Here is a 14,978-nt window from a genome sequence, read left to right on the forward strand (position 1 = left end):
GTTTGCAAGGGAGAAGGTCTAGAGCTATGCACACCCTTCTTCACATCTAAAAGTCGCTTGATATTGTGAAGGACTTCCTCTAGAAGCCAGCCTCACAGTGCTCATTTGTTACAGGACGAGAAGCTGTGAATACCTCACATCCCACTCCCAGACAGCTGTGTCAGGTGTGCATGTAGCTTACAGCATGTGGGCGTCTTCTCTCACATACTTGCACAGTAATTGTATCACAGCCCTGCACACAAATGACTGTCACAACGGAACAACTGTGATGTGTAAGCAAATGTATTTTTATGTATCACTCCCCAAGCTACATCTGGCTTTTAAAAGCACTATATAATAATCTTAGAAGAAGTGAAGTAGGGGGGATACAAACCAATATTACAGAAGATCAAATCACAAAATGGGACAGCATGAGGGTAAGGGAATGGCCCTCAAAGTGTAGAAAACACATCCCTGCACCCCCACCCCCATCCCCTTCCCTTCCTCTTCCCTGGTCAACACAGACCATTGTGCATCTATGATATTGGCTCCTACCTGCCACAAGCTGAGGCAGTAGCTTTCAAACACCCTCAAACTTGGAATTCCCTTAGCAGTTTTAAATCAGCAAGACCTTGAAGCTCTGTTCCCCCCTTTTTTTCTTTAATCATGGGTGCTTGCACAGTACCACAGAAGTATATCTCTTTTAAGAAGGAAAACATTAAATGGAAGGGAAGAGATTGAAAAGCTACAGAAAAAAAGAACCTGCTGGCAAGTCCCGGCACTCTCTTCTCACATCCGCCCCACCCCACTCCCTTCACATTAGAGAGAAAACAAGTATGTTTTTAACCTTTGTGTCAAGGGCCATCTTTAACCCATCACTTTATTGTGAAATAGCTCCATGGCAAAAAAAGAAAGGGGGGAAAGAAAAAAAGTGCACAGCTGCTAAGCAGGTGGTGGGCTTCTTCACACAAACTAAGAATGTGCATCCCTGGACTATTTTGCTAGTCAGTATCTATGGTAGAGACCAGTTTCTGAATGGGCATTTTCTACAAATGTCACACAACCAGGTGTCTGTCACTGGAGAGATTCTATAGGAGCTGAAACATAAAAATCTACTAATCAATAAGGTTGCCACGCAAAATGTGGGCATTCAGTGCATGATATGTAGAGCTAACAGCAGAGTTCAGGAAAAGCCATTGAAAGGTATGCTCAGGAATATATTCTGCTGCCTTTAAAAAAATTCTGTTCACAAATATTAATCTTAGGGCTAGAAAAAAGAAACCTCATACAGATGGGCGGGGTATAAATAATAAATTATTATTATTATTCTGATCAAGAGACGCCTACGACTCTAATACTGCCTCCTTCAAATTTGTATTTGAAATGCATTTGGGGTCAGAACTGATCTTGAAGACATATAAAAAAACCTGTACTCTCACATTCCATACCTATTCCCTTACAATAAAGGAATCAACTGTTTTGTAATGTTGCAGTGTTTCTCCCCACCCACTGCACTTAATGTTTTTAAAGGAAGTTTTCATTAAGTTACACTCAGATCAGAGTGAAATTATACGCCCTAGGTACGTGCAATCTACAAAAAATATAGTGAAAACTTTTTTACCACCACAACAGGGGCTTCATTTTGACAGAGCAATTAAGCTAAGGTGGCATTAATCATTCAGGGTTTTATTTTACTCATACCTTCACTTAAATGTGTAAGCTGAAGTTATTAGCAGTCCAGACACTCCACAGAAATTAACATCGGGAGGAGCTACAGAACCCACGTAACTTCTCTATATACTTCTAAAGCAGGGCTGCATTCCCTGGGAGGTAATCTGTCAGAGTCTGCATGCCAGCAATGGGCAGGGCCAGAGCCAAAACCAGTGGTGTCTGCCTCATTGCAGGACTGCACAGCTCTGTGTCATCCCATCCATCTCCCTCACTCTATGCTATTCCAACTCTCTTCCTGTTCTCTCTGTGCTCCCCCCTCCCATTCATTTTGCTCCTCCATTAATACAGGTCAGAACCAATCACTTGTAGTGAGTTTACCCTTTGAGGTCAAAAAGGAATTATTTTTAAATGAAATAGATTTAGCCTAAACTTCCTAACAAAAATGCAGTATGAAACTAAATTACATATGGGAGGTGTAGTGCCTCATTGCTTGGAGGGTCCACAAGACAGCCAGACAGATCTATGTCAATGGTTCTAAAGCCTGGGGCAGTCTAAGTTGGAGTTGGGGGAGGGGGTTGATGAGAGGAGCTATTGGAGCTCTTCCAACTCTACAATTCTGCGATTCCAGAACACTGACAGATGTGGCTCTAATTTCATCCCGACATCTTTGCCAGATGTTGCATCCTACGTAGACGAAAGAAGGGTTACGGTACCTATAAACACAGTTACAAATGTACAGAGATGTATTTGCAGCTCTTTGTATTACTACTATAGATTTTAGATGGTAATTGACGGCATCTACCACAAGCACAGGACTGGAGTTACGACGTTTGCTGAAACAAGCACTCACACATTTACAGAAAGAGTCAATAATGCTAATCTGAATAGCTAGCGTTATCAGGTCACATCTATGAACTTTCTTACAGCAAAGCCACATTCTTCATGACCCCCAGTAGCAAATCAAAAGGCAGTGTTTTCCAGCCTAACTGAACTGGCTACTTGAGTCTCTATGCCCACATAGAATGCCTAGTGAGAAGCTAAGAAAATCAGTATGAATCAAGGGAACAGAGACCTCTTCTGGCCGTTTGTCATATTGGTAAAGTGGCTGAGCACAAGAAAACTGTAGAAACACGCCCCCCCAAGCCCCAAGTAATCCAATTACGTCATACATAATCCAAGTGCATATTGGAGTTTCCAGGACTGCCTCATATCAAGTGACTTGGATAGGAAGATTCCTAGTATTTCACAAATATGCTTTTCATATTAATTATGAAAGTTTTATGATATGCTTAGTTTCATGTATCTCAATACTATCCCTGTGCTCCTGATTACATTCCCCAGGCACACTTTTTATCAGAGGCTCACAGCAGAGTGGATCAAGAGATTGACTCCTTATTAAAAAATAAAAAAAAATAAAAGCCATGTCCAGTCTTCATAATTGTGAAGAAAGTGTTGGGAATTTACCTGATGTGTACTCAGAAAACAGAACATGCATATTTTCAGACTGGTATTAGGTGCCCCCTTTTTAAAGTAAATTTTTTGAAGTGTCAATTCTCAGTCATATTTTATACTGATAGCCTTTCGTTCATAATCTAGACAACTCTGTCCTAGAGCAAGGTTTCCTCATCTTACTTCTAAAGTTCAGTGTAGATTATCTATTTTAATCAAAACTGAAGTAGCTTGTTATATGAACATGTGTGCAAATACCTGCAATATACTTAAGAGTGTTCTGTGTCTCATTTCGTCAGTAATCTGGACTATACAATTGGAAAATCACTAACTCATTGCTGCTTCCATTCTGTAATGTACAGCATTGATAGATGTCTACTACCTTCTTAAATGTATATATGGTTTGTGTTATACTACGTATGTGATGGACCTACAGTGGTACCTCGGGTTACATACACTTCAGGTTACATACGCTTCAGGTTACAGACTCCGCTAACCCAGAAATAGTACGTCAGGTTAGGTTAAGAACTTTGCTTCAGGATGAGAACAGAAATCGTGCTCCGGCAGCACGGCAGCAGCAGGAGGCCCCATTAGCTAAAGTGGTGATTCAGGTTAAGAACATTTTCAGGTTAAGTACGGACCTCCGGAACAAATTAAGTACTTAACCTGAGGTACCACCGTATTTGAGTAATTATATTGGGGGGAACGCAAACCAGAGGTTTATGAATAGATTTGCCTATAATCTGCACACAAGAAAATTAATTGAGCAAAACTAAAATTCCACCCTAAAGAAAGCAACTTTCCATGATCTATATACATCATGCAACTTATCAATGTTATACAAAGTAGGCAATCTGCATATATTTGCTTATTTTCCATAATTTATTCTGCTTCCTCTAGTCAGACTAGGGAAAAGACGCATAAAAAGTACTGAATCCCCTCTCCTTGATCTCTGGGAATGATGAAATTTCACCAGGCATTGCTCAGATGTTCATGTCCTTAAGGAAAAACATTTTTGAAAACAAAATCTCAAAGCTAGAGGTCTCAGGATAATTTAATTTGTACTTGCATGGAATGCAAACTTAATAAATAAAACAAAAAATATATAAAAATCTTTGCTAGATTTTGCAAATATGGCATGCTAACACCAAGTTCCTCATACATTAATTTAGTTCAATATGTTAGTCACAAGAGGGTGCCATTTTCTTCCATTTTGTGTGGCCCCAATGAGTTCAAGTTATCATTTAGAGCCCTAGGTAAATAAAACGTAATGAACAAAGCTTCAAATACAAACCAGTTTGTCAAAGAACTTTGAAATCCTCCACATCCTAAAATTACTTAGGAGCGAATCATTCAGCAGGTCAAATCAGCCACGTAGGTGGCAAGATATGGGTGGTAATTTAATTTTAAGAGATATGCAGTGTTGATCCAGAACAATACATAAAATTACATCTGAGTAACTTCATTGTATGTACTTTGCACAATTCAGCAACATGCAATATTAAGCACCTTTAATTAAATGGTAAAATATGGGAACATGCAAATCATTATTACATTTGCCTCAACCTCCACAACAGCCAGGCAGGTAAATTCAGGTTTGGCTCCCAGGAAAATATTCATGACCTATACTCAAATTTACTCTACCTGACTCTGCATCTCTTCAATCTGTCGTTGAGGTATGCTTTGCAGAATGTTGTACATCTCAGATATCTTTTCTTCCGGTATCACCACAGAAGCTCTAAATGCGGAAGAATGAAAAGGAAAACAATGAGAATTGTAGGTACAGTAGTTAATTACCCAAAACTGGATTCTCCTCACACAGAGTCAAACAGATAAGCCCATGGAGGAGTATTTGAAAATAAATCTAAAGGAACTACCCCTCCCTTCAACACACACCAAATAAATGTAATACAATATGGATGCCCTGGATAAACATTAATGGGGTTCAGTCTATAAGTATATTTATTTCAATGTTTTAGAACTGTGGAGCTGGAAGAGACCACAAAGCTCATCTGCTCCAATTCCATGCAATGCAGGAATCTGAGATTAAGAGTCTCAAGCTCTACCAACTGAGTGTTCAGCATTGATTTTGTAAAGCCATTCCAGATCCAAACAAGTTGCAACAATGGAGCACACACGACTATAGTGAAACTACCTCTTCCAATCCAGAACTTCGGAGAAAGGCAGAATATAGGAATCAGCTATGACAACAGGAATGCAGCCAGCCTGAAGTACATCGCTCAGCACAGCTTGTCCCAAGCGGGCTCCCCGCAGAACCACACAGAATGTAGCTTCCTGGTAGCAAATGGAAACAAAAATAGATATGATAAGATAGAAGACACTTCCTTACCCCTTGAAGGGGTAGCTAACATGGCATCTTCCAGATGTTCTTGGATTACAGCTCTCACCAGCATAGCCAGGGATGATGGGGACTGCAGTCCAGCATCATCTGAAGACATCACACTGCCTTTTCTGCTCAGGTGGCATGGGAGAGAGGGAGGAAAGTCTATTTTTAATTCCACTATCTCCCCTGTTAATTTATTTGTCATGTCAATACCCATTATTACCACACCATATAATGAATACATGCTGCCTTGTAGGCTGGATTTGAAACTCACAAAAAAAAAAATGATAGTAAGAAGAGGGTTCCAATGTACTGTGAACAGAAGTCCACTCATGCAATTTTAAGAAAGAAAGGAAATTTGGGCTTTCTCTGCTCCTGTTGGTGTAAAACACAGGTACTATAAGAGAGCAGGAAGCAGGCTCAGCACCAAAAACCCTGAGTGCTGCAAATTCTAGACCACCATTTCAAAGTTTGCTCTGGGTTTCAATTGCTGATAACATGTGAAACACTTTTTCTAGTTTCAGCAGAATTCTTAGGAAACATAACTACACCCAGTGCTATAAGCAAGCCAATAAGATAAAAAGTGATAGATCTTTCTTTTTTAAAAATGTAATCTTTATGGGTGTGTGTGAAATAAAATTATTCCTAAATAAAAATGCTGTAATTGTGTGTATTCTGTAGCAGACAAATTTATATCCGGGATCTGTGATAGGAACTGCATTTTGCCCAGAAGGTTAATATGGTTTGTGAAGTGTACTGGCATTCACAGTATACTTTGATTAGTTTGATTGAGATATTTATAATCCAATTCTCAAGAATACTTTTCATAAAGCAGCTTATAAAATCATGCATTTAAAAACCCGTAAGATATAAAACCACTTCAAGTATCTACTTCACAGTATTACGGTTTATGACCCTCCCTCCCAATCCAAATGTTTCTACACTGTTAAGTACGTGTCTGAAAACAGGGCTGTTTTGTGTGGAAAATGTGCCCCCACACAATATATTCATTGGAGGAAAGGCTCTCAATGGCTACTAGCTATGATGGCTATGCTCTGTCTCCTTGGTCAGAGGCACTGATACTTATGAAGCAGCTGTTGGGAACTGTGGGTGGAGAGAGTGCTCTTGTGCTCAGGTTCTGCCTATTGATTTCCCACAAGCATCTAATTGGCCTCTGAGAGAACAGGATGCTGGACTAGATGGGCCACTGGCCTGATCCAGCAGGCTCTTCTCATGTTGTTATGCATGGTCTCCGGAATCATAATGCCAGATTATTTTATCATATATTAATATACTATTATATTATCATATATTTACACGGAACAAAAAAGTCAAATATCACTTGTTAAGAAACCTCTGTAGTTTTCCTAGGAGTAAGGGAATAAAAATGGGTTTAAGGAGGGAAAGGAAATACTATGATGTGGATGAAAATGCTCCTCTTACCCAACTAGCCTTTTTTTCCTGTCTAGACAAAACCTACTATAAATATATATCCTCACATTATCACCGTTATCAGCCAGACATTCCAAATGGAGATGCAGGGTTCTGTGAGGGAAAGCTATCTTAACTATCTCTGCAGGACAGCTCTCGTCAAAGTTTTATTTGTTAAAGGTGCAAAAACTCACAACTGCAATTCTAGGATGATTCTGTCTGCCTTTAAAGAAGGGGAAGAGAAATTGTTTGATCTTCAGACAGAACATTTGAATTCAGGGAAGCCCTTCCTTCCACTCCTCAACACAGACCTGTAAGCATCTTTCTTTTGCAACTAATTAAACATCTGCACAACAGTCCATTTTTTAATCTCTGAACTTACATACAGAATGAGTTAGTTTGCTATAGTTAGGAGCAAAACCTCCCTTGCCATATTTCTACACCAAAGCACCTTTATGCTGTATATGTTGCAGCCATTAAAGAGACATGCAGGCCAGATGTTATCTTCCTTGCCTGATGAAATATGACTTTGGAGCTGTAGATATAACAGAACTGCCACTTCCTGGGTGCAGCAGTACAGGCATGAAATCTAGTTTAACAACTTCGTTTGTCATGACTTCGGGGAAGTACAGTTATTTAACTACGGCAATATGGTCTTCAAATATGTCCTTGGCCATTTATATTTGTAAGCCACATCCACCTACAATTTCTCTCTCTCAAGAATAAGTATGAGGACAAGAAATCCTATAGCGATGCTCAGTACAAGAATGAATTTGGACACTGGAGTAAGTCCAAAAAAAATTTAAAAAGAAAAGAAAGAGCAGATCCACTGAAAGCAATGAACTTAAAGGGGATATCCAACCAACTCATATTCAAGAAAGCAATAGACTTTACATATTCAAACTTAGTTTAATATCACCCATAATTCCATTGCTTTCAATGGGTCTACTCTTGAGTAGGACTTAGCTGTATATCATCCTCTCTCTCCTTTAAATTAAAAAAGTAGCACATAGCATCACACACCAGAACACCTTAAAACTGACAGCAAAAAACAATATCCAAAGTGTAATCAGACCATATAATACATCTTATTCTTCAGAATAAAAATTGCATAGAATTGCATATGTCACAATCCATAATTTCCTGTAATCAAATACAAAAGTGATAGAGGCACTATAGGCAGACTTACCTGAAGCACCTGGGGATAATCAAAGACCTGATTCTTGTGGCAACGCTTACGAGTAAAAGGGATTCCCTCTGAGAGGTTGGTACACTTGTCCAGGATCAGCACAGATTCTGCATTCTCAGCTTGAAGAGCCTCCAAGTCAGAACGGTATTCAGGATGAAGAGCCATCTGAGAGGAAAGGAGGAAGTACCTACGGGGACTGAAGACCCCAAAAATGAGAGCCTGACAAATCCTGCAGGATTCTCACTAGATAATCTGATATGTGTTTCCCTTTATACTGCTGCGGGACTCAGACTTCTTAGCTTTATAGCCATAGCATTTCTCTTTTCTTTAGAAAGAAATGAGCTGGGAATGATCCTATACTGGCACAATAAAGTTGAATTCTGGAAGGATTCATATACTAGCTGTAAGACCCAACTAGCAGTAGATATTAGCACATAAATAAAATACATAGTTGTGAACTATGAGTGAAGTATACACAAGGAGTCCCACCATGAACAAGTATGAAAAGATTGCAAGTTTACAGCCAGTTCCTTTGCATGTTCACTCATGAACAGGACTTACTTGAACAAGCAGGCAGAGAACTGCAATGTAGTGTAGCAAGATTAAGCATACTTATTTGGAAGGAAGCACTACTGAAATAAGTGGGACTCCGCTCCCACTTATACTGCTAATAGTCTTTAAAAGCAGATTGGACAGCACAGCCTTTTAGGGGGCTTGGCATCATACTGATAAGGATTTCCTACTGAATTAAACTCTTGCATCGTTTCTTAATTTGGCTAAATGCCAGCTTGTTCTAAGCACTACTTATGTGGCAAGTGCACAACAGAAGTGACATTTCCTCTTGATAACTGCTGCCATACCAATTCTGCTTATTAACACAGCAAGTTCTCCATAAAACTTAAAGACCTATATCCTCCATGATGCAATGCAGACATTCCTTCTTTTCCAAAAAACAAGAAACAAAAAAACACGAACTCGGTTATAATCAAATGGATTTCTTCTGGAAACAACGAACACACATTAGAAAATCCAAGTTACAAGTGTATTTCTGACTGGGTAGCAATTTGTAAGAAACCTATGCAATTCTTCAGTGAAGTGTTCATAACTTTAAAAGTAACACAAGCAGTATTCTACAGCTTAAATCACACAACTGTGTTATTGGAACTCAGGATGTGTCTCTAACAGTCAGAGTTTAGCTCCTTGCCATATTTTGGGTCAGGAAGAGAGGTCGCTTTCCTCATTGCATCTATCTTGGTTCACTTGAGTAATCTGGAGCCATTTGTTCAACATACAGTCTGCTGAGCACCTGCTTTACAAACCTCAAAAACCAGCAGGTTGTTCTGAGAGAGGTAGCTACCAGGTATATAATCCCATCTTTGAACCTCATTGGTCTATGGTAAGACCTTAAATTAACCAGTGCCTCAACTATTTCCCATATCTTTACCTTCTTTTAATAGCTGCCTCTTACATTTACAACTTTGTAGCACATATGAAGATAAATATTCCTACTTGATGCTCTAAGATGCAAGATATATGTAGAGATGAGTGTTTTTTAAAACCTGTTATCTGAAGTCTTCCCCACATGCTTACTGCAGGCACTCCAGGCTTTATATCTGCAAAGCCACAGATGTGTAATAAAATGAAACTGAACTCTCATCTCAGATTTCCAAAACAAATTAACAGTTAAAATATGCATCAGCACAGCTTCAGGCAAATACCATAAATGCCGATGATCTAAGTGGCACATGACTGAAATCGCTATTTTAAAAAAAATTGCCATTCAAGCCCAACTATGAATAAAAAGAGAAATCAATTTCCAATACAATGGTGAACACCTAACATGCAGGACTGTGAGCAGAACAGAACTTTAAATATATTTCTCTTCATTCACAGCACAGCCTTCAGTCCTTATGAAAGAAAATTGTAAATTATACTAAACCTAGATATGCGAAAGTTCAGAACAGAGGTTGGGGAGGGAGGGAGGGAAAGGGGGGGTTGGAGGGGAGGAGGGGGCTGTTTTGAATTTTCCCCCCATGGAAGAATTCAAAAGTTTCAGGAACAGTAAAAAAACCCTATAACATATCTTTTAAAATTGGTGAAATGCTTCTAAAGTGGTTGGAGTATCAGACTATGACCTGGGAGACTAGGGTTCAAATCTCCACTCTCAGGGGATTTGAACCCACTATGACCTTGGATGAGCCATAGTGACTTATTCTAACCTGCCTCAAAGAGTTGTTGCAGGGTTAAAATGGGAAGCGTAGGAATCTGTATGGCACCTTGAGCTGCCTGGATAAAAGGTGGGATATAAATGCGGTAATTAAATGTTCACCTGACTTCAATTATTTATGAGTTCTGGAAGCTACTAAGGATGTTCAACACTTGTTTGTTTTTAGAGGGCTGGTGGTGGCATTTCTATTAATTTACAAATACACAAATATTTTTCTACATACTTGGGGAGTCTCCTGATACTTTTTCTGGGGGGAGGTTCCCCAACAGATATGGCAAAGATATGCACAATGATTTACTGTGCACTGTTTTGCTTTCTTGAAAAATACATTAGCTGTTTTCTATTTTTTAATATTCAAATTAGTGTCCTGTAGACAAGACTGCAAGAATATGTGCCGTTTTCCATTCACTGAAATTATTGGCCCAGATTCAACTAACCTGTGATAGTTCAACTAATGAGGCTTTCTCTTGTTTCCCTCTCCCCCCCCCCACACTTTCCCCAAATCATTCTGTCTGATAAATTAAAATGCTTGTGCTGAAGAAACGTTCAGAAAAGCGCAATGTTGAATTCCTCCCTTTGTAACTGACTTTTCTCCAGAAGTGACACTGTCACGTTTGTCAAAAAATGTTTGTGAGAGAGAAACAATGCCTATGATTCAGTACTCTCAATGTCTATCTTACTTCAGCAAAAGATCGCTGAAGATAAGTTAAGAAAGAGTGTTTATGTAAGTCACTTAACTAAAACTGAAAGGAGTAAACATTATTGTATGAGTACCATGGAAAGCCCAAATACCCACTAAATCAAAAGTAATTTTCAGTTCCCATTTGCTATGGTTCCTGACCAAATGCATGGTTTCCTGCTCCAAGGTTTCTGTCCACTCTTCACTGCCATTCTACTCTAGTGGATTCAACAAGGAAAGCAAGACAGTGAAAATTAGGCACTCTTATTTTGGAAGTTTGAAATTGCCAAATACTACTAGGGTGGGAAAGGCAGCAGAATCCAGGGACACATAACAAGAGAGACAAACCCTTTTCAGAAACAGATGATCCCGAAAGCAAGTCACACATTTTAGACTGTGATGGTGGCCAAGCCTGGAGCAGCAGAAACCACTTTCACTTTGATAAATTTCCCTTCCTCCCCAACTTTTAGGTGTTAACTTTTGCTAGTTAAAGCAAATGTCAGAGGTTCCCAGGAAAGCATCCATTATTGCTCAGGAAACCTTGATAAGTGTAATTAGAACTTGGGCTTTCTATAGCACTTATGAGATAATCTGTTGACAGATAATACACAGCCATATTTCGGCTTCATAGCTCTCAACAATTACAAGAGCAGTTATACAACCAGCTTCCCCCAGTCCCCGATACTGCATGCTTTTGGTTTTCTGGGCTGAATTTCTTAGCAGCTCAGATGCAGGTGGCATTATATAACATTGTTAGCAAGAAGGCAAAATATGCTGCATTCTCCCACTCATCTTCAGCTTACCCCAGCCCTTTATTTGGCAGTTCCACCTCTGCAGACAGTGGACTATAAACAGGAATGCTGACATCATAGCCTTGTCGGTAGGTCCACGTAGAAAAACCTCCTCCTGCCAACAGAGCTCTGAGGAGAAATGGAAAAAGATAAGTTACAGCTACATTCCCCCCTCCCACCGCAACAACCCAACACCTATTCAAAAGACAGAAAATCAGAGAGGTGGAGTGGAGGAAAATGGCAAGCTCTCTCTGTAGTTTTAGAAACATTTTGATTCAAAAACAATATATGTAATGAGTTCGGATATCTGAAGATCCTACATAGGCATTCTAGGTTCAAATAAGAACATAAGCACAGCTTGATTTGCTGGATCAGACCATTTTCCCATTTAGTCCAGCATCCTGTTCTCACAGTCACTGATCAGATGCCTAAGAGAAGCTTGCAAGCAGACCCTGAGTTCAACAGCACTTTCCCCACTTGTAATTCCCAGAAAATCCCACGGCTGTGGTAGAACACAGTCATCCTGGCTAGGAAACACTATTCTATCCGCCTTTAAGGTGCACTAAATGGTTTTTAAATGGAAAGGTGGTATACATTTTTGAAATACATTGTTAAATGTTAAGTGAAGAGAGCCTCCAGATGACAGGTACTCTCAGCCTGCCATTCCCAGAAAGTAGCCTATGACCTGATGCGATGCAAAGCTCATCTTCAATACCCTGAATCTAGTATACACATCTAGATTGAAAGAAGACTGCATCTCTTGGAACATGTTACTGGCAATGTGGTATTAATCTGGGTCATGCGCTGTTTTACAACAGGGGAAAACCCAAACAACATTTCCCCTCTCATTACAGTCGACTGTGTGCCTAAGCATCGAATTCTAGGGGGAAGGACTTCGCTGTATTACTCTTAAAATTGCAGATAATACATCAGAAATAAAAGTATCTCCCAAATACTGTTTTCTCTCTGCACAGCTTTTGAGAAGTGAGAACTTTTATTTCTTTATATATGTAGTTTCGGCACCTCGCACCTAAAACAACTCAGATTACAGTCTTTTAAGAAACTTCCTTGAGTAAAGAGGCCTTTATTCCAGGGGTGGGGAATCGGATCCCGTGAGCAGGTCCATTTTTACAGGTGGGTGTCTCCTCCTGTAAACCTCTTTATGTCATATGATGTCAGGTTATTCAAACTTCAAAGAAACAATCAAGAACACACACCCAGTCCAACCTCAGTAGAACTGCAAAGGAAGAATCTTCAAGTATGGCTTGCATTAAACAGTGAATTTAAATTCAAGTTACCTTTCAAACAAGGGTCTTTCCCAACCCTACCTGGAGACTGAACCTGGAACCCAGTGTATGCAAAGCATATATTCCATCACTGAGCTATAGCACTTCCCTATGGGGAAGACAATTTTCACATTACAGGAAAATTAGCATACTTTTTACTTTATTTTTTAATCACTTCAGGTCCTGGAGATTAGATGAACATAACCCATCACTTCAAGTATATGCCAAAAATCCCCTGAACAGCAGTAGAATTTATTATTTCCAGACACTAAAACAAACAGGGCCAGGCACACTACTTCCAACTAGCATCTACTTCACTTAGATCTTAAACTTCGCTCAGTGAAATAGATACATGCCCATTATAGGCACTGTGCAAGGACCACCGTTGGGCAGTGCAGCTGCTCACTACATACATTTACTATTGAGTTAACTGTGAGCAAATTTCTTCAGCTGATCATTCAAGCTGCTGCAGCTACTGGTACCTAAGAATATGAAATACTTTGAGCCCAGAGTAGCTCACCATCAGGATCCAACAGAGGATTTTGCATGAAATGTGATGCGCAAGTTCCTGTAAATACGGTACTTTAAAAGAAAAGACTAGCCCTCATGGCTGAGAAGACAATGAGAGGATTCCACTGGTCACATGAGCAGAAGGTTCCTTCACCCATTGCAAGAGATGATCCCCCACTAACTTCAGCCCCATATGGCACAGCTGACAATGTTCTGTAGCCCCCTCCTCAACCCCATGGAGAGGCTTTGGGCGGGTACAGGGGCTGCAGGCAGGAGGGAGAGAAAGTTCTGTTGTGTGAGTTGCCTTCCACTTGCAGAGTCATTTAATGCAACCTCTAGTGAAAAGCAGAAGTTCCAGCATTCATGAGCATGGAAATTTGGTGCCTTCTCACCTTTCCTATGATCCCACCCCATCAAGCCCACATGAACTCCTTGATCATCTAAACACATTCTACTCAACCAACAAAACTCATGCTCAGGAGGGGTACAACAAATATTTGGTTTATATCAGAACAGACAATCTTACATAAGTTATTTTCCATGACTTATTTTGAGCATTAAAAAAACCAGAAACAGCTGTTGCTGAACTCCAGAAAGGAGGAACAATTAATGCTATATAAATGCTGTGAACTGCTTTCAGAGTTCCAGAGTTCAATGTCCATTGATTTCAACAAGTGTATTCTAACTAATGTTGGAAATCACCCAAAATGTGCTGAAAAAATATAATATTTCAAACCTCCCATAAAAAAATGGAAGCAAACTCAAACATACCAGCCCAGGCTACATGTGTGTTTACAGAAAGAGACCTAGATGAGGGAAGTGTTGAATGAGTTTTAGCTCCTAAAACCAGTGATTATTTTGCATTCTTTTCCATTTATTTTAAGTGACATGCAGCACAGCAGTGCAGAATGCTGCTGTTATCCTTCAAGCCTCACATTCCCAATTTCACATGAATTCAGAGGTGTTGAACAAGAAAGCAAGAAAAAACTGAATTTGGCTCATGTGTTACTTCTCCTGCACTTTTGCTCCTTGTTTCTCCTTCCTAATTAAGAAATAGTAACCAGATTGTTTTAATTTAGATCCAGTAAGCAATGTTAACCCCACTTCATCAACCTTGAGAACGCAGGTGTGCATCTACCTAAGCAAAGCCACAGGGAACCAACACCCAGTTAAGTATTTCAGTTTGGGTGTGCGCTCTGCAGCACAAGAACCAAAATATTAACTCTTAGATTTCTGAAGGCAAGTGGGAAGAAAAAGGAACATGGTGAGGGAAAATTTAAATTTAGCAACACTGCTACGTTATAAACAGTGCTTGTTTGGTAAAGGGTTAACGGTATGAAGAGAAAAAACTGGCAGTTCAGTTGTGACTGAAGCCAGGAAAAGATAATGTGTGGAGGCTCAGTTGGCAGCAGGCCAAGAAGC

General features: G+C 39.7%; 1 protein-coding gene across 3 annotated transcripts in view; it reads right to left on the reverse strand.

Moving 5' to 3' along the window:
* EXT2 (exostosin glycosyltransferase 2) overlaps positions 1-14,978 on the reverse strand; it is an 82,598-nt gene that overhangs the window by 58,771 nt on the left and 8,849 nt on the right. For all 3 annotated transcript variants that reach the window (XM_081891586.1, XM_081891587.1, XM_081891588.1), the window contains 4 exons: positions 11,773-11,889; positions 8,064-8,259; positions 5,255-5,394; positions 4,744-4,837 (listed from right to left, as the gene is read on the reverse strand). In XM_081891586.1, coding sequence (XP_081747712.1) covers positions 4,744-4,837; positions 5,255-5,394; positions 8,064-8,259; positions 11,773-11,889 — 547 coding nt within the window. The remainder of the gene's footprint in view (positions 1-4,743; positions 4,838-5,254; positions 5,395-8,063; positions 8,260-11,772; positions 11,890-14,978) is intronic.

This window comes from Podarcis melisellensis (assembly GCF_964234715.1).
Source record: "Podarcis melisellensis genome assembly, chromosome: 1".
NCBI classification, from domain to species: Eukaryota; Metazoa; Chordata; class Lepidosauria; order Squamata; family Lacertidae; genus Podarcis; species Podarcis melisellensis.